The sequence below is a fragment of the Branchiostoma belcheri genome, unplaced genomic scaffold (genome assembly GCF_001625305.1).
Source record: "Branchiostoma belcheri isolate BF01 breed outbred unplaced genomic scaffold, Haploidv18h27 scaffold277, whole genome shotgun sequence".
NCBI classification, from domain to species: Eukaryota; Metazoa; Chordata; class Leptocardii; order Amphioxiformes; family Branchiostomatidae; genus Branchiostoma; species Branchiostoma belcheri.
Window position 1 is genome coordinate 69,030 of NW_017803884.1, and position 22,988 is coordinate 92,017.

General features: G+C 42.4%; 3 protein-coding genes and 1 long non-coding RNA gene across 4 annotated transcripts; 3 read left to right on the forward strand and 1 right to left on the reverse strand.

The window, feature by feature from the left end:
* The first annotated feature begins 480 nt into the window (after positions 1 to 480).
* LOC109472468 lies at positions 481 to 1,351 on the forward strand. The gene is made up of 3 exons (XR_002140375.1): positions 481 to 719; positions 918 to 1,091; positions 1,291 to 1,351. It is a non-coding gene; the product is annotated as an uncharacterized LOC109472468 (long non-coding RNA).
* Positions 1,352 to 8,658: 7,307 nt separating this feature from the next.
* On the reverse strand, positions 8,659 to 9,655 carry LOC109472462 (ubiquitin carboxyl-terminal hydrolase 12-like). The gene has a single exon (XM_019772240.1). It carries the CDS (start codon positions 9,547 to 9,549, stop codon positions 8,659 to 8,661), a length of 891 nt encoding a protein of 296 aa, XP_019627799.1. The 5' UTR covers positions 9,550 to 9,655.
* A 3,892-nt stretch (positions 9,656 to 13,547) lies between these two features.
* LOC109472463 (corepressor interacting with RBPJ 1-like) lies at positions 13,548 to 21,469 on the forward strand. The gene is made up of 3 exons (XM_019772241.1): positions 13,548 to 13,936; positions 19,250 to 19,369; positions 21,400 to 21,469. The coding sequence occupies exons 1-3, from the start codon at positions 13,548 to 13,550 to the stop codon at positions 21,467 to 21,469; spliced, it is 579 nt and encodes a 192-aa protein (XP_019627800.1).
* Positions 21,365 to 22,349, forward strand: LOC109472466 (histone chaperone RTT106-like). The gene has a single exon (XM_019772244.1). The coding sequence runs from the start codon at positions 21,609 to 21,611 to the stop codon at positions 22,125 to 22,127; it is 519 nt and encodes a 172-aa protein (XP_019627803.1). The 5' UTR covers positions 21,365 to 21,608; the 3' UTR covers positions 22,128 to 22,349.
* Positions 22,350 to 22,988: the final 639 nt, after the last annotated feature.

Genomic DNA, 22,988 nt, shown 5'->3' on the forward strand with positions numbered 1-22,988 from the left:
GGAGAAGCATTGAGGTTTACTCCGGCAGTTCGGGTGTTTCATCCGTATGCTGATCGACAAGACAGCTGCTACGACTGAAGCTGTTCCTAGGCCTAACTTACTAAGACTGCTTTGAGGTATGAGAAGTCTGTTTTAAATCGAGTACCTTGTACGGAAAAACACGGGTGAAATATTCTTAGAAGGGGAGTATAAAATAAATGCATACATGTATCAAGGCTCCTTGCATGTGTTTTGCATGGATAATTATGATCGTTTATTCGTTTCTGGTTATTTATACTTGATGTTGGCAAAATATGTGTTTTTTTATTCTTCTTAAATTTTTGGTCCACATTTGGCACGTAAATTGCTAATTTTCAGTCGGATTTGTAAGGTATTTTGGCATCTATAGCTGTCAACAAACTACGCATTCAAGCTCAAAGCTCTTTTTTAAGTACTATTTGGGGGGGGGGATTTTTAGTCTAAATTTTCTTAAGAATTCTTTTTCCCCATCATTTTAGCTTTGATATCCAATTTAGTAACGTTGTCTGCTCTTCCATTTCTTTGATTGCATTAAGACTCATTGTGAACTAGGAACAGAAGGTTCACTTTTCTTTTCACATGTACATTGTACATGTATACAGGTATGATGAAAGCATCAGGAGAACAAGGTCAGCAGGAGTGGATGTTTCCAGCCTATGCTGGGACTGGGAGCACACAACAATGTAGCAATAACAACACAGGTGAGTAGTGAGGTACATTTGATATGGATTGTTGCAGAATATACCCTTTAAATTTAAGGCACTTTGGGGACAGTAAAGACGTACATTTAACTACAACATATAACCTAAGCCTTTATGTTGAAAAAAAAAATTTTTCTGAAGAGTTGGATTTTAGCACAATTGACTATTGTTCCATAATTTTCCACCTGTTTCATGTAGTGCAGTGACATGCACTTCACCAGTAGCACAGTACTACTATTCAGCCAGACTGAAGTCAGGGGTGATGAAGACGATGCTGCCTTTGGTGTGCTGGAACTGCGGTGAGGAGGAAACGCTGCCCATACTGGCAGAGAAGACTCAGCTGCATACCAGACAATAAACCCTGTTTGTCAGGTAGGCATACATTTGTTACCTACATAAATACATTATGCAACTTATGTAGAATAGTTCTAAACATATTTTGTTTGGTTCCACCTTTATTGATATTCTTTCTCAAAAGCTCCTATAGACTATTTGCATAGGTAGAAATGCAGTAATGCATGCAAAGGGTTAATCAGCAACTAATTTTGCCTTTTATGCTTTGTTTCTGCAGGCCTGCAAAAATGTGACAGGACGACAACTGCCGTTCCACCTGATTTATTGCTGTTTTGATGATGAATAAAAGACTTCTTGCTTGTTACACTGTGTCACCTCATTCAATTTGTGTCCTAACATCTGTTGTCTCTTAGTATATTTCTAATCTAGGCATCTTGTTTTTTTGGGCCCTTCTTGGTTTTTTTTCGCCCTCTCGCATTAGATTTGGAGTCTCCAAAGGACGTCATCCATTAAATTTACTTGGTGTGGCCTTATTCGGTGGCGTGGGTCGGTAGGCTCACTAAGGGTTTATCTAAGGCCCAGTTTACGCAGTTTTTCACTACAGTGGAACTGCAGATGTCGGGACTGCCGACGGTTAGCTTTTTTTCGTCGTGTAGAGAGGATTTCACGTCGGAGTTTACGTTATTAGCATAAAGCGTTCTCCCAGGAGAAATATATTTTCACATTCCAGTAGTCATTATCGAAACGCTATCTTCACTGCACTGTGATTGATCATCCGAAATGACGTCATCAACCACTCCTCATAAGGCGCGCGCGCACTCCATTCTGCCCTTTCATTCGGAGCAAGGACGTTCAACACAAGGACTGAGCTCGCCATAACCCCTGTTACAACTGTTCTTGACAGAAAAAAAATCTTCGAGGGGCTATTGAAGAAGAGGCACATTGTAGATGCCCCTATGCTTGATGATACTCCAAATGTTGATACTAAGCTGACAAGTGAGGAAGAGCAGGTAGTCAGGTATATAGCTGGGTTTATCCCATATGCTTTACTCAAAGGTACAGGAGACTACACACAAACCTGCCTACCTGCCTAAGTGCCCAGGCCAGGTACTGGCCCCTTGCTCCCCTCCGTCAGGTTCCTCCAACCAGTTCTGTCAAGAGCGATAGCCTCAGCTACACTTAGAGTAATCCCTGTGTCACTCTGGATCTGATCTTTCCACCTCTTGGGTGGTCTTCCCCGGGGTCTAGGGTTTTGGAAGTCCTGGTGGTATGCCTTATAAACTAGGGTGTTTGTCGGTCTTCGCATCACATGCCCAAACCATCTGAGCCTTCTAGTGCGTATCCTATCAGTGATGGTTTGTTCCGCCCCAAGTCTTGACCGGATTTCTGCATTTGGGATGCGGTCCCTCAGGGTGATGCAGAGTATCACTCTTAAGCATCTCATTTCAAAGGATAGCAGTAGAAGTTCGTCCGATTTTTTCAGGGTCCATGTTTCACATGCATATGTAGCAATTGGCAGGATAAGTGCTTGGAACAGCCGTACTTTGAGGTTTTTGCTAATGTCCCTTCGGTTCCATACTGTTTTTCTGAGCCTACCAAATGCAGAGGCAGCAAGCGCTATCCTCCTCTTAATGTCGCTAGTCGTGCCAGGGACAACACTTCCAAGAAAGACAAATTCAGGGACCTTCTCAACTGCTGTGTCTTCTATCATGATGTTATCTGTTTCCTCACTAGTGATAACTTTACATTTTGCCGCATTGACCTTTAACCCCCATTTTTTACTACACACAAACAAGGTTGCACAACTGTATGCTACTATCTTACAACAGTGGAAAGTGTCCTCAACAAAACACGCATACCACCTTCCTCAAGTATACTGAAGGATGGATTAACGAGGTAAACCGAGGCGGTCTCTTTGTGGTATCTGACACAGTGTATATATTCTTCCGCCATGTTGAGAATGTTGTTAGATGTACAGCCAACTTCGAGCAGTTCTCCCAGGGTAGGCTTCAAGGGCTAAGGGAGGAAATCATGAAGAATCTAGAGTCAAGCTACACAGTAAACCACTATTGGTGTGAGATTGCCAGTAGCCACATACCTGAGGAAAAACTCAGCAAGAATTGGCTAGAAGTGGTTCTGTTGTACTATGTAAACCTACGATACCGTGCTTTTGCAGATGTGTACATTCTAGTACAAAAACGCAAGAACTCTGACTTTGCCTCCAACAAGGGCGAGAAGTCCCTTAGAAAATCTTTGGACAAGTAATGTGATATATATTTTTGTACATACTACATTATGTAAGACTGCAGCTTATCTTTCATTTGTGCTTTTACAATCTTGACAGGGGTACAATTTCTTCCTTTGAACGCATTTTAAGCATTGGGCAGCTAAAGCAATGTAGTACAGTGTAGTTTGCTTGTTAAACTATTTTACAATAAATGTTTAAAGCACAAAAATGCTTTACCTACTTTATGGACCAATATTCAACTCTAGATAGCTTAGAATCAATAGAAAGACCTAAGTGTATGAACACATTATTTTCTACGTGGCCTTTTCGGCAAAGCTGTGTTGTCCGTAAGGTCTATTCAATGGTCATCCTCCCTTCCTCTGCAGTTTTCCTAAGTGTACTTGAATAAATGTTTTACGAACAACAATGCTTTCGATTATCTTTGGAACATGATACATCAATTATAGAATAATCAATGCAACCAAGACACATGTACATACTAAAATGCCCATAAGTAACTGTGTAATGATAACAAGCTACATGAAACAGAAACCAATATATTAATGCTTCAACCGGTCCGCCTGCTCCAGCCATCCCGGCTGCTATAGCCGCCCCTCCCGTTCCAGCCGCCCCGACGGGACCGCCCGCTCCCGACGGGACCGCCCGCTCCAACGAGGCCGCCCGCAAGTCTTCCTCCGCCACTATCATCCTGGCACGGAGATCTCGATTGATGAGAGCATGGTGGGATTCAAAGGAAAGACACCCAACCTACGTTAGTTCATGCCCCAGAAGCGTCATGCCAGGTTCGGTGTTAAACTGTAAATATATTCTATACCCTATGTAAATATAGAGTTTTGTCGTTGATGTCAATTCAGGAGCAAGGGGTTTGTGGAACATTTTATCAAGGCTTCACCAAATCACCAACATCCAGTGTACATTTCTTATTCAACAAAAGACAGCTTAATGACATATCATCTTTTTGCACAATTGACAAATCAACATTTCTATCGGCAGATGTCACGTTCAAATGTGGGTCATTCTGGGTGTTGAATACATGCTAATAACATTTGTAGAAAACTGGGTATTCCGTCATCTGTAACATCAAATATAGTTGAAGACTTTAAGCATCTTGCAAAACATCATGAAGACTTTGACCATGGCTGCTCGAAACGATCTGGGGAATGTTAAACCAGCCCTCCAAAAGTTCAATTGAAAAGTTTGTAAAGTACTGCAGACGTCAGATTTTCCCAGTGCTAAAAGAACTGATGAGACCCGTTACCTGTACAACCAAAACAGTTGTGAGTCGGCTAATGCACTCTTGAAAAGATGGCAATCATTTCAAGCCCAAGACATTGACAAGTTCATCCAAAGAATCGTATGTAATTGTATTTAATTGCCAGGTCACAAAGTTTAAAAATATAGTATATACATGCCATAAACAGATGACTCTTTTGTTGTAGTAACCTTAGCATATGACATACACCTGTAATGTTACACATTAGTCGTTGTCAAATAGTTCACTAAGTAATCACAGAAGAAACATGGTGAAATGAACGAATAGACCCCTGCACTTAAGTGTTGTTGCTGCTTTTATTTGCATCTACATTGAACTAAGATAAATGAATAGAGCTCTGCTATCTTCTGGAAAAAAATTATAGCCAGAAAGTGCTTTAATCTATTTAATTGAATTCCTATAACATTAACACTCCATCAGACAATTTTCTGGTCATACCCTCGAAAAGAAATGTGAATATGGCCGCCATCTTTGCTTTGTCCTTGTGGCGTGATTGGTGAGTTATACTCACGTGACTGTGAGTGACCTCTCCATTAAAATCCATAGATCTAAAGTCCGGTTAGGGAGCTTTGCAACGTAAGATGGACACAGACAGGTACTAAATAGTCCTGAAAATCAGTAATCCTGATACTATATACCTGTATATAGCCAGATGCTACATATCGGAACATGCACATCCGAACTCACGCGAGAACTCAAGCGAGAGAATTCGTGGATCAGAAATGACAGTACCGGTATAACATCATGTCATGTAACACACACATTTGCTTCAAAGCCATGTTCGTCAATTTTATGGTAGTTTTACTGGAAGTTGAATTTAAAAGGAATAAGAAAACCAATAATCAGTTAAGTTTATATTGCGAGATACTGCCATAGTCACTTCAAAACCTCAGTAATCACAAGCTATGGCACTCATGAATTGTAAACACATGGCGACGTCTTGAAACAACAAGAAAAGCGATTTTTCACCATAAGCCACACCTACCTTTCTGAGATGGAGTCTGTCACCTCAATTCCCGCCAGTCAAGGAATTTTCACAGAACAGACCGGTGTGCTAATACTTGCTCTCCGACATTCAGACAGACAGTCTCAAAATGGACTTTAATGACGAGGACGAGGGGTACGAGTCTGGCGACGAGGTGTACATGTTCGTGCAGGAAGAAGTAGGTCTTTTATTTAATTGCCTTGTATTCCTCATTGCATGGTGGGATTCAAAGGAAAGACACCCAATCTACGTTAGTTCATGCCCCAGAAGCGTAATGCCAGGTTCGGTGTAAAACTGGTGTGTGTGTGTGACAACAAGAATGGCTACACATCTTTCTTTGAAGTGTACAAGGAAAGGAACAAGGAGCACCAGTTGACACCCGTGGGACAACACACGCTCTCGTGATGAGGCTGCTGACTTCCTGCAACTTAGTCAACCCCGCCCGAAAATAAGTGGACTTCGCGAAGCGCACTTAGAAACGAATCAGGAGAGTTGTTCACCGGCACCATTCACCGTCTGACCGCCATAAAGCGAAGACCGTGTCAACAGTGCTCCAAACATATCTTCTGCTCCTGAGACTAAAACAACCGCGGCGGGGCCACCACCTTCGTGTGAAGAACTTCTTCTTTCCAACTTCCTCGAACTGTACAGGGAAGGGGCGACAGAAAAGGACTCCCGAAGCAAGCTGTCAACCAAAGGCCGGCAAACCATCAGACGGCTGAGCGTCGGAAAGGACCACTTGTCTGAGTTGTCTACAGAGCTAGAGATGGTACCAAGAAGCCCATACTGCCTTAGCACAGCAGCATCCGGAAGTTTCCAAGATGTTGTCACCAGGGCTGGTCATCAGACAAAGAGGCCAAAGGTGGTTCTTAAGTACAACAAGTCCATGGGAGGTGTGGACCTCTGCGATGCAAAGTTGTACAAATACCTCTCCGAACGGACTTTGAGGGTTAAGCGGAATAGACATCACCGACTTTGCGACTCAGCCTGATCCTTCGAGGCTGTTGATCTGGGGCAGTCGGAGTCAGCAGAGGATATCACAGACGACTTGATGTAACAGTTTGGTATTGTAGATGTATTTTTTCACAACCGGACCCGTTTCCACAACAGACAGATCTCTCCAGTCCACAACCGGACCCGTTTCCACAACAGACAGATCTCTCCAGTCCAACATCCTCCAACAGATTTGTGCCTCCGATGACCACCTATCCCATTGAAGAAAATTTGAAGGCAGGGTGTTGTGTCCCAAACCGTGCCTGTCCCGTTCTGTGCCTGTTCATGTACAATGTGTCAAATGTCTTCTCATTCACCAATTACAGCTCCTGTCATCAGTCTGTCCTTTCGGGGGAAGAACCTGTGCCCGGTGGATGTGTGGTATCCACTGTATAGGCAGAGACGACACCCGGTGGAGAAGGTTGACCTGGACAGTGCAGCTGACCTGGTTACAACATACACTGACTCGCCCACCTTTAACAGGTAACATTTTTTATATTGGTCAGATCTAGCACTGATTTCTCTTTAAAAGTAGGCATTGGCAACTCTTAAAATTGACTTAGAGTTGATTTTTTTTTATCTCAGGTGATATTCCCTTAAGTATCGTGTAATTGACGGGCGAAACACTATCTGGCCACATCTGACACGGTGCACCGCGTCACGTCACTCGTGGTGCGTCACTCGCTCCTAGCCAGGGCCAGAGCGCTTAGCTAACTCGTTATCCCGCCCACCCTATCCACTTAAATTTATCTGAATATTTACGTTATATTCATGTGTCCTCAGGCGGGGGCTAACCGCCAACACCCGGAGTCATGGTCTTTATTGAGTACTAAATGCAATGTATTGAGCATAGATAGTGAGGTTTAACAGGCAGGCTCGAGAAGTTAAAGTTCAACTGGGAGCAGCCAGCTCAGACAGACCAGCAGATAGCAGATCTAGAGAGGAGTCTGGCTTCCCCTATGTTGGTAAACATAAGGTCATGCGCTGCTCTGGACACGTGGCGCGGTCACATCAACATGCAATTGTCGGACATAAAAGTCCAGAAGTCGGTTACAAAAGACTACAAGTAAAAATATCAGACAGAATTCCCATCGATCACATCTGTCAAGTGCGTATGTGAGGGAAAGTCCCATAGGAAGGGTTGTGGGTGTATTTCAGATGCGTTCAACAGGCAAGCAAGAATTCCTTTTATTTTCTGCTTTGTCGTCTAAGCGGACAAGGACCCTGACGCCCTGAAGGCCATGTCAAGTCGCTGGATAAATACCACGGTCACGACGATGCTTGGAAAGACCCCAACACAAAAACATGTTCCTGTAAGACGTGCAAAAACAAAACCAAGCATTCATGACAACAATATTTAGGGCGCCTTCAAGTACCACACATCAATAAGCAATATTTACAGTGCAGTAAGATTTGGGAAATTTAAAAAAATTGCCATAGCATTCAACATTGTGATTTTGACAAATGTGATTAATGACGTACTTCATAAATTTCAGGCTCCAAAACCTGCTAATAGAAAAGCGCAGACCACCCAAGACCTGCAACAACACAGTCGGGAATCAGCACATGTCCATGAGTGACATGGACATGACAGAACTCTTTGGGAAAGTTCTACTAGGTGGATTCCTCCACACATCAGAAGAAAAACAGAAGCAAAACAAGGACTTGGAAGGGCCAAAGGAGTTCTTCATCCACGTACGTGACAAGATCCTCCAACTACCAGCACATCACAAGAACGAAGACTTGGTAAGTTTTTTTCTTTCTACTTGATTTCACTCACCTACCTTCTGAATAAGGCCACACCAAGTAAATTTTATGGGTGACGTCCTTTGGAGACCCTAAATCTAATGCGAGAGGGCGAAAAAAAACAAGAAGGGCAGACATTGGTCATATACTTTCCGCGCCTACAGTAGTCTGCAGTATATTTTACAGACAAGTGTTGATTATTTATCATCAAATTGAACCCTCTGTCCCTAAGCCACTTCTTTGAGACATCCAGCTAGGATACAAGGAGCATCTGCCTTCACATAAGCCTCTAGTATGATCTTGATGTATCCCTTCTGTGGATCACACACCTCGTGCCACGGAATGAACTTGGGATACCCCCAGTCACCATCATTCTTGTAGGAGACATGATTTACTACCCTTATTGAATGTTTACCCCTGCCTTCTGTGGTATCAGCCGAAACTTGACTGATGCACGACAGGACCAGAAGCTGTTGGAATCGGCATCACACTTCAAGTAAAAGCCAAGAGTCTTCTTGTTTGGTGGCTGGCTTTTGGTGTCCTCTTCATACTTGGCCACTATTTTCCATGGCAGGTTACGGATAAAGATTGGGTTAGTGTACCGCCTCTCTAGCTCTTTGACTTCACTGAAGTTCTCCACAGTGAAATGAATGGTTGCCTCAGGTACTGACTCAATCTTCTCATGAATTTCTTCACCGAAAATGTTGCCCAGGGTGATTTCCTTCATTCCGCGAGGAGTATCTGCCTTCACATAGGCCTCCAGTATGATCTTGTCATCCTTGATGTATCCCTTCTGTGGATCACACACCTCATGCCACGGCATGAAGCACGTAGTCCCCCAGCTCCTATCTTTGTTGTAGAAAATATGGTCAATATTACGTGTCAATGGCTGCACACCTATCTTCTGAGGGATCAACCGCAGCTCAGCTGAAGCATGGCAGGACCAAAAGCTTTTGGACTCGGCATCACAATGAAGGAAGACAGCAAGGTTCTTGTTGGGTAGCCAGGCATAATTGAAGTCACCAGAGGGCTTGGCCAGTATTTTCCATGGGAGGTTTTGGATGAAGACTGCATGACTGAACTTCCTCTCTGTGACCTTACTGACATTCTTCATGGTGAAACGAACAGTTGCCTGACTTTGAGGCTCTTCCTCCATCTCTTCGCTGTCAATGTTGTCAACGATGATCTCCTTCTCACCACATGGAGCATCTGCCTTCACGTAGGCCTCCAGTATGATCTTGTCATCCTTGATGTATCCCTTCTGGGGATCACACACCTCGTGCCAAGGCATGAATTCCTTCCTCCCCCAGCTGCTCCCATTGTTGTAGAAATTCTGGTCAACCGTACGAATAAATTTCTTCACACCTTTCTTTTGAGGAATCAGCCGTAGCTCGGCTGAGGCATGGCATGACCACAAGCTTTTGGCATCAGCCTCGCATTTCAGGAAGACGGCAAGGTGCTTGTTGTAGGGAGGCTGGGGCACTTGCACGTCTCACAGTAGAACTTCATCTTCCGACTTCTTGGAACTATTGACAGGATTTTTTTCAGTGCCATTTTGTTTGTTTTTTCATTTTTGTTATCATTTTTTAACCAGGCACAGGCTTTCGGCGTTACGGGTTTCACGTCAATCTGATGATTTGCGGCACTGTCGTGACTCTTTGGTCATAGTAACAGGAAGCGGTTTTTTTTTCTAGGAACAGGCCAAAATCAATGCGCGCGCGGACGTCATCCATAAAATTTACTTGGTGTGGCCTAATGTTCATTGCCTAAAGTGTATGTTAGCCACATGTATCATGACAGGTAATGGGTTTTTAGACTAGTAACACACTGTATGCTTATCACAATTACCTGGAGAATACTGTGAGGCACTAGTATATGCATTGCCTTTGTTTTGATGCATTTTGGCAAAAAGAAATAAGAAAGACATTGTTTTTATAAATTGTTTCCAGATGAAACTTGGTTGTCCAATACAAATACATACATGGACGTTTTGCAGGTAAAATAGGAGATGACTGCAGTTATTTCTGGCACTGGTCCTCTTGCAGCACTATGTCATTGACTTGTAACTGTTTGCTGTACTGATTATTATCACTCGAACGAACACGTTAAATGTTTAATAAATTAAGGTTTCTAAGCTATTTCCTATCCTTAAGCCACTACAGTTGGTAACTTGGTAATTTTTTTTTTAATAGAAAATTAGTACCGGTAGTTTTTCATCTTACCTGCACCAGTGTAGGTTGACACAAAAGAAAGCATTTTACACCCTGTAAGCTGAACTGTTGTCTAATTTCAGGATTTGAAGTGAGACCCCCTGGCATGGAGCCCTTTACATGTAAGGCATACCTAGTGGCCTGCACATGTGACCTGCAGGCCAAAGCACTTGTGATGAACATGGTGGCCCATAAAGGAATGCCAGGCCCTTAAAACGGACCTAGTAGTACCCCAAACAAAAGGCAAATGTAATGATAGAACCATTGAATTATTATAGAGCCATTGAATTATTATACGACAGCACACCATCACTATAATATAGTCACTAGCAGAACTGTTCGGGAAAGGTGGAAGCAGAAACTGCTTCAGTCAATGGACCGATTGAGGTGTCATTGTTTCTGCAAAATGAGGCACTAGAACAGTACCCAAATGCATTTTTTTTGTTAAAGACGTGGTCAAACGCTGTGAGGGACGAATCAACTGTCACAAAGTGAAAGATAAAAGATAACGCAGTAGAAATTCAGACCTTTTTAGAAGAAACAATTAGTGCAATGGAATTGTATCAGAGGCTTGAGTGCTTCAGTGTAAGGTATTTAAAGGCTGTGTGTCCTCCATGGTGTAACCAGTATTCCTTAAGTTTGGTGAACTGTATAGAAAAACGGGATGTTTGAGAAGTGTTAGTTAATAACAGACAAATTCGAGCAAGGCCATGGTGATAAGCTCCCACTTGGACACTGTCAAAACAAAAACCGAACGCTACAAAAAAAGTCCTATACCTTACATGGTAGCACTACTTAATATGTCTTAGTCGTTTACCGAAATATTGTAAATAGTTTTTTATGCCTGCTGACTGTGGTCTTAATCTTCTTAAAAATGAATTTTTAGCCTTTATTGTAATAATGACAGATATTTTATTGATGATTGCTCCGAGAATATATTCCACACGATGTAAAGTATTATTAACTAGTTGATCGTAAGTACAGTAACTTTTATTCAAATATGAGTAATTTCAAATACCTGGCGAATTTCCGTGTAATAATGTTTTAGTGATTGAATATCAGTAAATCATGAGTTAACTATTGTATAACCAGTGTAATTCAGCGCGCAATTTTGCGCGCTGCGAAACTGTGGTTTTTTTACTGTGAGAATGAAATAAACCAATCACTACTACTACCACATAATCTGCCATCAAACTTAACAGATACTACTATGTCAGAGACAGAAGCAAAGGAAGACAGACGAGATGAACCCAACATTTTTACTTCGGATTCTGATACAGATTTAGCAATCTATTCTGAAAGATTTTGAAATGATGTCAAACCATCTCCAAATTAGTGAGCAGGTATGTTCTGAGGGTAAAGAGTCAGTAGTAGTACAATCAGAGCAAAGAAAGAAGTCTGGACAAAGGAACAGGTCAAATGTTTTTGTTGTCTCTGAAACCTCTTCTGGCTCTTTATGTGATATTGATGCAAATTTAGATTGTGAGAGACATGATGGGAGAGCACATCTATGCTGGGAGAGCCCATTGTAGAAATTTGTTTAAAACTAAAACTAAACACAAACTGTGGGAAAATTAGTTCAGGATCTGGACCATTACAGTCTGAAAGATCTCAAAGCAGAGTGTAACCAGCATTCCCGTAATCTTGTTCAATGTATAGAAAAACAGGATGTTTTACAAGTTTTATTTAACAACCAAGGAAAAATTTAAAACTTTTCACATACATGTGGATCATCTGTACACAGTTTCTTCTCATATTTTGACAGTAATATTTACAAGGAAATTAAGAATTCACCGGGTGGATTCACCAGACTCCCATCTACAAGAACCCACATGTAAGTCTAAACAGCATTTATGCAGACTGGTTTATGGTATGATCCTAAATATCAGCGAATCTTGAAGCAAGTTGAGGAAGCAATGACGCAAGTCCTCGACAAGGCCAGAACCCAAGCACGGGAACTGACATATTTACTTGACTTGAAAGTAAAACACCCAGGTATGTATTCTACATTTTATAAAAAGTATTAATTATATGCTCAATAAACAACACACATTTGTACATCAAACTTTTAAGTATACATTTGTACATTTACACTACTAGTATTTGAAAGGCATTTCTGAATTTTCTTGGATTTTCTGAATTTTCAGAGGGAACATTGCAGACATACAGGCGCTGGAAAACAGAGTACTGTACGATCCCTTCGTCCAAAGGGTTTGCTCCAGTAAGGACAAAGTTCCAACACTAACATGTTATACAAAAGAACAGTTGTGCCGGATCGGCAGGCATCAATACAGTCTTGGCATTTGACAGACGTACAATCTCGGGGAGGTCCACGTCACAGTCAGTGCCTTTAAGCATCTTGCTGTTAAGCGTAGAGCCACAGGGGAGAACCCGATCTTCCCAGGGCCAATGTTTATCCATGACAACTCAACTTCTTCATCTTATGCTGAGTTTTTCTGCCACATTTCTAGTCAGTTGGACACTGAGTACCAGCCAGTTGTAGGCACGGACGACGAGCGAGGTATGCGGAAGGCTGTTCTGGCCGCTTTCCCCAACTGAGGCGCGCGTATCAGCTGCGTCAGGCATCTAAAGAGCAATGTGGCAGATTATCTGCGGGACACTGTAGGTATGGAAGCCTAACAGCGAAAAGACGGTGTAACATCTGCTACAAGCGACATGCTGTTTGAAACCCTCCTAGATAACGCAAAAGATCAAGCTGCAGGGTTTCCAGTCTACCTCGACTACTTGGAGACGCGCGTTTAGCCTATCCTCCAAAGCTTCACCAGAAATGATGTCCAATTTTGCTTGAGACATGTCAATAGAAAGACATGATGATTTCGTGGACCACTATGTAAGTATCATGTTAAAAATGGGTTACTGGTCGTGATAATATTCTCCTGTGTTATGTTTTTTTTTTAAATTTTATTTTTGACTGTATTCACCAAAAAATACTTGAATACAGACCACTCTGTGGTCAGTTGTTCTCCTGGTGGAGTTTACTTCGGGAGAGTTCAGTTTTACATTCTTGTTGAAGGCTATGAGTTAGCATACATCAAATGGTATGGAGCAGGGAGCAGGGATGAGGAAATTGAGTCTTAATGGTGATACGAGCTGGATGAACGGGCCGGAGCAGACTGCAACAGGAGAGAAGGGTCTCTCTAACGGTACTCATGTGTCTGGCGAGCCGGAGCAGACTGCAACAGGAGAGAAAGGTCTCTCTGACGGTACTCATGTGTCTGACGGGCCGGAGGAGACTGCAACAGGAGAGAAAGGTCTCTCTGACGGTACTCATGTGTCTGACGGGCCGGAGGAGTTTGCAACAGGAGAGAACGCCACAGAACGCCAGGAGGAGACAACAACAACATGGCTCAAGATAGACTCGCCTCCTCACAAGGCACTGTCACTGAAAGCAGTCGTCTTTGAGAAGGCATTGCTCACAGACATGGGCCAGATGATGTCTTATACAATGTACGACTCTGAGACAAAGGAGAGAGTGGAAATCTGTACATTTGTATTTGATGAACATTTCTTATAAGTTATAGCCAGGAAGACAGTAAAACATAAGATAATTTAAGCAGCGAGTCTCATATCGGTCTCTAGAACAAGGACGAATTAAAAACAAGATGGAGACGGTTAAGAAAACGGAATCCTACGAGCAAATCGCGTGGGGAATGAGAGAGCAAGGATACAACAGAACGCTAAAGCAGGTCACCAAGAAGCTCAAGTACGCCTATCATAGCAGAAAGACAACTCCCTTAGTAGGCGGGGAGAAGTACATGGGAGTTCGTTGATCTTCTAAACGCCTTGATCTTAGGGGACCGCCGGCTCACCCTAGTGAAAACCGTGATAGAGGACGAAGGTATATCTGAAACAATCGTTCCCATCTATATCGGCTATGATCAACTACATCAGAACACACTAAACTGTTCTAGCAAATGTTCAAAAGGAAATTCATTAGTTCCTGAAGGCTTACAGATCAACCTCGCAGGTGACGACGGGCGAGACCCCGTACAAGCTTATGTTCGGGCGGGAAATGAAGGCAAAACTACCCGGACTACCAAGAGAGACAACCTTGATGAACGAGGAAATCCGCGACCGGGATTACGGAAGAAAAAGGAAATAATATTCTCAAATCTATCCCATCTGGAGGAGATCTGCCCAACTGAAACACAATGTCCCTACTGCGAAGATAGTCCGGCCTTGGAGGAATGGACGCTAATTTATTCATCCAGATGGGAAAATTCTGGACCTAGACGGGATGTACGATGGCAAGGTATTATCAAAATGTGTTTCCATAATAGCTGGTTTGTACCAAACTAACGTGAACCACAGGCTGCTCTATGGTCCGACGCCGACTGAAAAGACTATATATGGTTTTTATGCCATATTATGTAAAATAAAAATAATAGGCAAATCACTTTGCTTGATATACCCTAAATTGATATCGGTACAATGTTACCCAACGGCATTATGCATGTAATGTGGGTGTAATCATATGTGGATGTCGATAACTACAATGTACTTCGGTCAACGATGAAATGGTCAAACAAGGTGGCATTCTCCATCTTTGGCAGGGCTATGCTGAACTCGTACACCTAGTTGCCCATTTATTTCTTTACCTGTCATTGGAAATAACAGCAAGTGTAATAAATGAAGACGAAGAACACTACAGGGGACTGAAAGTGCTGTCTGATGCCCGCCACTGCTGGAGGAAGAACGCCTACAACTCGGATGTTGTCTTCCTTGGCCACACGTGAGTCATATTTATATATACTATAACAGTTCACTTTATATGGAAAAAAGGAAACTGAGAAACAATGAGAAAAACATACATGTATCATCTGATTGTAAACCCTGCATCAATTCAGCACTATAAGGCTGCAATTGCACGGGTGATGTTTGGTCAATAAACCATGTATTATTAGTAAAGAAGACCACCTGCTGCACAAGGAACATATGAAGGCCAAACAAAAGAAATTCCTGGAACACAAGGACTTCCAAAACCACTGTATTCTCTTAGGGATTCCCAGGCCCTTAAAACGGACCTAGTAGTACCCTTAACAAAAGGCAAATGTAATGATAGACCCACTGAATTAATATACGACAGAGCACACCATCACTATAATGTAGTCACAAGCAAAACTGCTCGGGAAATGTGGAACACCTTCCAGCATACTTTGAAGGAAGCAGAAACTGCTTTAGTCAATATTAATGGAGCGGTTGAGGTGTCATTGTTTCTGCTAAACCTTGATTGATCACCAGTTTGGTGTCTTCCACATGGCAATGTCGGCCAAGATAAAACTGCCGGCGCACGCAACAAGGACCTCTTTCTATGGGCGAAGGCCGTATCCACACACGGGCACAGTAGCAAATCAGTCCACAAAATGAAAGTTGGCGCGGGCCTCAAAGACCCCCCCCCCCCGTTTGAACAGGGTTAAGCAAGGTCAAGTGCAATAAAGGTCGTATGTTGAAAACCATATTCTTCTTGTCATACTGCACTGTAAATCTGTCAAGATGTTATTTTTTAATGTGAATAGATTTTTTCGTACCAATAGATGCTTTAACACAGCTAAACAAACAAAAATATGGTTATGTCCATAAACTCCTGCTCAAAAAAAAGTTTTTTGTTACACACTTGCATCCACAATACTGACTGGCTACACTGTAAAGTACTACATACAGTACTAAAGCCTGATACAGCATCCAAACGCACATTATAGGAAGTAACCATTTTGACACCAGAAGGCAGAAGCTGCTAAATTTGGAACATCTCACGGTATGTTTTTCTAGTAAACCTTCTAGAAAATATTGTTGAATTTTTATTTCTATTATTGTCGAGAATACACTTGTCCTGCGTTCACTGTATCGTTTTAATATGTTGTTATACTCTAATGTACCCTACATTCTGATGCTATCCCTATTAAGATAAAGCACGCATGCGCGATGACCTCTGGCCCCTGATCTCCTGTGCAAAAACGCAGCTTGCGTCGCGGCTTCCCCCAAATGTTTAGAGCAGTTTTTATGGACAAATTTCAACCTTTTGGAACATTTTACAGCTTCAAAACTCATATCATGAGGAAAAGGAAGTTCTAGTTGTTCTTTTCATGGATGGTTTCTATTCTTAGGGCGAATCAATTTCTTCTGATGTGTTGCCGAGAGTTGGATGCTAGGTACCATGCCATGCGGTCGGGACTTTTTTTGTTGTTGTTCAACTTGTTGACAATGTTGTACCGACACGCTTTCTTTGACGATTAAATAAAGACAGCCGAAGTTGTTTACATGGAAATTGTGTTATAAAATGCCATTGAGGTGTCTGATTTTCTATCAATGACAATGTTTTCTTTGTGGCGTCATAGCGAGAGCGATAATTCATGGGCAGTTCACAAGATTTGTGCAGACAATAGGGACCATTTAGAGGCACGAACCACGCAATTTGCGGCTTGATCCACGCCGCTCTTTCGAAGAAAAGTCAATCACGACCAAGTTTACGGGGAAATGTGGAAATAAATTCCCTGAATTTGAAAAGCAACAGGATGGCGCTGGGATAAGAGCAGGATGGCGCAGCGCCACTGCGCCATTCTTTAGGGAGATCCCAGCAAGGTTCAACCTTGCTGGTGCCGAAGCTAGTGGCTTTCTGGCTATTGCATCCAGCCGTTACCACTGAGATATCAATTTTATTAGACGACAGGGCAAGGCGAAATTTGTCTAATTTGTTGGTCAACGAACGCGCATTCGTCAACAAAATGTTCGGCATTTCATTTGGGCGAGACCGTTTCAAGGGATCAGTCTTGATGAGACGCAGGTGTGATGAACGCAACCTGCTACCTGATTTACATTCGTCTACATGTGACCGGCTTAGGTCGGGAATGGACACCTTAGATTTGCATAATGAATATCTGTTGCCAATAACTGTAGATATTTTACGTTGAAAGTTCTTGTCTGCCCTTTTCTCCCTCGGTCTGCTTCTTAATTTCCAGGGACACAGGCTTAGCAAATGCTTGTTGAGGTCTGGGCCGGTTGGCAGTGCTGCAGCTTTTAAACCACGCAGGAAAGTGACAAAGTATAACAGTGACGGTGGTGTCGTCCATGGAGCCATTGTATACGTTGTGAAGATCGACACAAAAAGGGCAGATTCTGCCCGACACAGTCCAGGTCTGGTAAAAACTGGCCCTCAGACATCCAGGAAATGTTAGTCAATATATTGACTAGGCTAAACCACTTCTATCATTTGAAAAACTAAATATTTTGGTACATTTGACAGAGTGCCATATCAAACGCGGCTGCCCCTAAGAGTGCCACCCACTAAGAGATTTTTGAAGTTGTATTGTTTGGTCCCTACTTATAAAGACATTTGGAAATGACAGATGAAGGTCATCTTTCAGCTGAAGGTTTATGACTGGTAACGGGGGTTACAGGTAACGGGGGTTACAACGTAGCACTTTGTCTTTTTTTCTTCAAAAGATCTACAGTTTATAGCTTCATGGTTAAGGTACAGGAGAGCTAAGTACGTACATTTATAAAATGGTCAACTTTCTTTTATCAGTTGAAGTATCTAACATTGAAAGTAACATACAACGGTAATGGGAGTTACAGTCATCATTGTAAAACATTTTGTTCGGCAATGGTGGCTACAAATGACAGCGAACACTTCTATCTTTTTGACTTAGGAACCCAGATAACTTGCAAAACGTCATCAAAACGGCAATGTGTTGTATTATATTTGTGTTTTACATGTCTCTGTATTTATAGCATTTTCTCTTGTCTGTTGTCTTGTTAGATCCAGATGTCCTTCTGCGAAGCGCAAACATGAGGAAAAGAGGAAGAGGTAGGAGACTCTGTCATTGTGTTAGTAATATCTACATTTGTATCTTCCGTGTCCGTTGATCAACTTCCACCATCATCTTTCATCTCTGGCACGTGGGGAGGGGGACAGCTCTTTGGTAACTTGGAGGTTCCTGGTGGTGTTTTGTCGGTAGAAAGAAACAGTGGAATTACTTTGAGAAGAGATAGCAAGGGAGCATTAATTTTTCCTACGCAACTTAAAATCAAAACTGCAAGTGAGACGAGAGAATCACTTTTACCTCTCATCTTGGGGTGCCAGCAGTATGTGGTAGCCATGGCACTTGGTAATAACTACAGCTTTTCAACCTCTCTGTGATAAGCCGAGCAGACTTGACTGAGGAAAAGTTAAATAACGAGCAAGTATGTCACAGGCATTTTGTTTAGGGTAAGCCTAGTAAGCAGTGGGATAATGGTAATGTAGATTGGGTTTTGATCAAGTACTTGAGCTACAGTAAGACGAGAGAGGAGGGAGGGAGAAGCCGCAGTGAACGGGCAGAGCGAACAGTGCAGCGCCGAAAACGACGATGTGCCCAAACGGAAAAGCGTGTTAGAAAACGGGGGGGGCTTGTTGCATACAGAAACTGACTGGAGGGTGAGGGGTTCCTCAGGAGCAGTGGACCTTGGTTTAGATGGCTTCTGGGATTTTGTTGAGCTGACAGTTGACAGAGCGAAAATGGCGTCCAAGTTGGGTTGACGTTATTGTTTTCTATGTCAGCAAAAGTTTAGCCCTTCAACTTTCTAAGAATTGCGAGTAGAAGCTTTGTCGTTTGTAAGATATACAAGATGAAAAAGCCATTCAAATTTTGTTGTTTTTTTGGTGATGTAAAAAGTTACGCTTCTGCTTTGGTAACATGTCTTCAAGTTGTTCCAGTTGTTCTACTGAAGGATCCAAAGCGTATTGTTGGATCATGTTAAGATGAGATTCATTGTGTTGCCCAGGTCTCTGAGTAAGATGCCATCACAGAAGAACAAGAACGGAAAGAAAAAGAAGAGGAAGGAGCGCAGCCCGACCCCCTCCAGCAGTTCCAGTTCCAGCAGCAGTAGTAGCAGCTCACGAAGGTCAGCTTTATGTACAAATGTAACCCTTTTTCAGCTGCTTCTTTTGTAACGGTAAAACAAAGCAAACTACTTGCCAAAAACCAATTCCCTAGGGAATGCATTCGTTTAATTCGTGGAATTCCTGGAATATTTTCGTCCCGATCGCAGTACTATACTATCGGCTCCGCCTCAATTATAGTGTAGGCAAGTAAAATAGCCCATCTACATGTATGCCCAGAAAAACACATATCTTTTTAGCTCAAATAGCCTGTGAAAACAAAGCAACTACTTGCCAAAAACCAATTCCCTAGGGAATGCATTCGTTTAATTCGTGGAATTCCTGGAATATTTTCGTCCCGATCGCAGTACTATACTATCGGCTCCGCAATAGCCTGTGAAAACAAAGCAACTACTTGCCAAAAACCAATTCCCTAGGGAATGCATTCGTTTAATTCGTGGAATTCCTGGAATATTTTCGTCCCGATCGCAGTACTATACTATCGGCTCCGCCCCTGAGGCGTCGCCAAAAAAAGACAAATGACGCACTGACATTAACTTGACAAGTATGAGCTTGCAATATTGGTCAGGATCAATTAGTTTAGCAAATATGAACATATATTACTAGTACCAGTTGCCAAGAGAATATGTTTGTTGTTTAGATACCTTTCAGCTTTAGAAAAAGTCAAACCATCTACTGCATATTTTGTAATACTGTAAGTCCATTTTTGATTACGAAATCTTTAAGTTCACGGTTTTCACGAAGACGCTCTTCTCGTGAACTCACCTCCTCGCGAACCCATTCGGTACGTACCACCCCCCTCCCCCAAACATCGTGCGTCTCAGCTCTATACTAACAACTTCTACATTACGTAGTACTAGTAAATGACAAGACTCAACGAATAACAGCAGACTTCTTTTCAGAATCAAATAAACTTTATTCAATGAGCATATGGTTCACGGAGTCATTATTTTGTTACTGGTAATACAAGTGTTTCTTGCGAAGAACGGTAAAAGTTTACAAAGCCGACTAGACAACATCAGTTTTAACAAGAACGCTAGTTCGGCGATAACGTAGCGGTGAACAGCTGTAAACATGTGCAACATCGTACATACGGAATTTTACAACATACATCGGTAAAAAGTTGTTGTCGTGTACAAGCCATGTAAAGCAGAATTATTTACGGTACGGAAAATCGGCAAAAAAATAGAACCAAGCGGGATAGCGTGGGTCTTTGTCTATACCTCGAGAGATCAAACTACACGAGTTCAACGTTACTCACCAAAGCTACACGCAAAAAAATCATTTCACAAGATTTCCATACATCCCAAGAAAATTTACGCTACATATACAACATTAACAGGTATCTATAGGGAAGAATTGCACGAAAATCTACCGCCGAGTAACTGCCGAGCCGATCGACAAATTACAAGAAATCCAACATGGCGGCCTTTGTTTACATAGCGCGTTGTCTAATGGTCTAAGTTTGCTTGATTTTTTTTATTTTTTTTTTACAACTTGTTGAATCAACATGGTTTAAAACGTTACCAAACAGCAAATTTATAGAACAGTGCGCTAAAATTTCACAACTAAAGATGATTTACGCGAGGACTACTGTGCAGAAGTTGGCAAAATTTGCGAGCCGAAAGTTCAAACATGGCGGCGGCTTTTGTTTTTACTCACGCGCCCGTCGGCTCACAGCGGCTCAGATCTCTGTGCGGTCCCATCCCCTGGCGATGTCCATGTTGTTGGCGATACTGTCCAATGCTCCCAGGACCCAGTTCGCATGGATGGGCTTCAGTCTGGACAGTGTCATGTCCACGGAACCATGTTCTAACCGCGCGTACCTCGCACGTACCTCACGCGGAAAAAAAATTCTTGACTGTCGGTAAATTTGCAGACATGTAACGCCTTGTTAAAAATTACCGACTCGCGAAGTCATAGACCTCGTGAACTTCCAAATTGCTCCATCTCGTGAAATAAAGCATTCGTGAACATAACTGGACTTACAGTATACTGTACTATAAAGCATTATTTTTTAATCCTTTTCCAGAGCTTCTGCATCAGTTTGGCATAGTAACGAGCCCGGATCTTGTCACCATAAGAAGGGACCTCCTCTCTAGTGGTTAGTACCTAAAGTTTAAGCAAGCTACATGTAATGTTACCAATTAAGGGTTAACGTCCCGCTCTGACGTGTATATGCTTACATTTCCTGAGACCATCCAAACCAACTGCCAACAGTTTTATTCTTGTTATGGATAAATGCTGATATTAGATTCCAGCCTGAGTTTTTTTTTTTATTTTGTCAGCAGAGGTCGCGTGTCAGCAGAGGTCCTGAACGAGGATGACTGCGAATTCTTGAAGAACTCTGGACAGCTTTTCATGTCAGACGAGGAAAGCGACACAGACGACAAGTCCGTCGTCTGGGTCAAGCCGCCTGAGTGGCGGGCACCCAGACTGACGCACTTGGTGCTACTGTGCCAGGCGGTCCTCGACCAGAACCGTAAGGACCGACGCCTCCCATTCTCCAGCAAGGAGAGGAAGTCTAAATCCGGAGACTTCACCGACAGGCAGCCTCCAGCAGGGCGGGCTGCCCAGGACTACACCTGGGATCCGGCCAGGGAGGACCAGGGAAGGGATGCTGACGAGGGTGCAGAGGACAATGGCGACGACGAGAACAACGGCGTCGAGGGCAACGAGGACATCGCCGATGGCAACGGGGGCAACACTGACAGCAACAGGGGAAACGACGAGGACGACAAGGACGACGACAACGAGTGAAACGTCTTCAGTTGGAAAGGAACTCTTTGTACAGAATAGGATATGTGTAGGATAGGATAAGTGTAGGATAGGATTTATTAGTAAAGTAATTAGTACTGTTTTTATAGTTTAGTTTAGTGTAGTGACTTTTTAGTAAGCTTAGCATGTAAAGTTAATTTATAAGTAATAGAGAAAGAAGATAGGGCTAGCGTGTTTAGAATGTAAAGTTAAAGTCTAGGTGAGGTTGTTTTTTAAGAGTATTAAGTGTAGATTAGGGTGTAGGGTTATAACTTAATAAGTGTATAAGTGTAGATAGAACTGATAACTCGTTGTTTCGTGTTTGATTATGATCGATCATGTCTGATCGTTTTTTAACAAGCTCTGTTCCTCTAAACCTTCTGCCTTTCTTGTGTCATTTTGTGGAAAAAAAACTTCCTCTAAGACTCATCACGAATTGTAGCCTAATGAGTTAGCAGGAAAACAGTTAGGAACATTTTCAGTCCCTGCATAGTCCGAAAACCAAAGTTACTGTAGGTTCTGAAATGAGGCGTAACAGCAGGGTTCCGGATAACTGTGTCCGAATACTAGTATAGGGATTCGCTACCTTTTTGGGTTGTAATACCTCCGAATACGGTAAAAAAACACGAAATATCGGGAGCGTATTTTGTCTGAAATGAGTCCAAAGATGTTCCATTACCGGAAATCCAAATATGAGTAGTGTTTCCGAATACCTTAAGTATGTGGACTATTTCCGGAACATAAAAGCCTCAAGTGAGCTAAGAAAACATGAAATATTAGGAACGTGTTTTGAGTGAAATTAATCCGAAAACGTTGCGTTACCGAAAACCCGGATATGGGAAATAGTAAAAAAAAAACCGATTC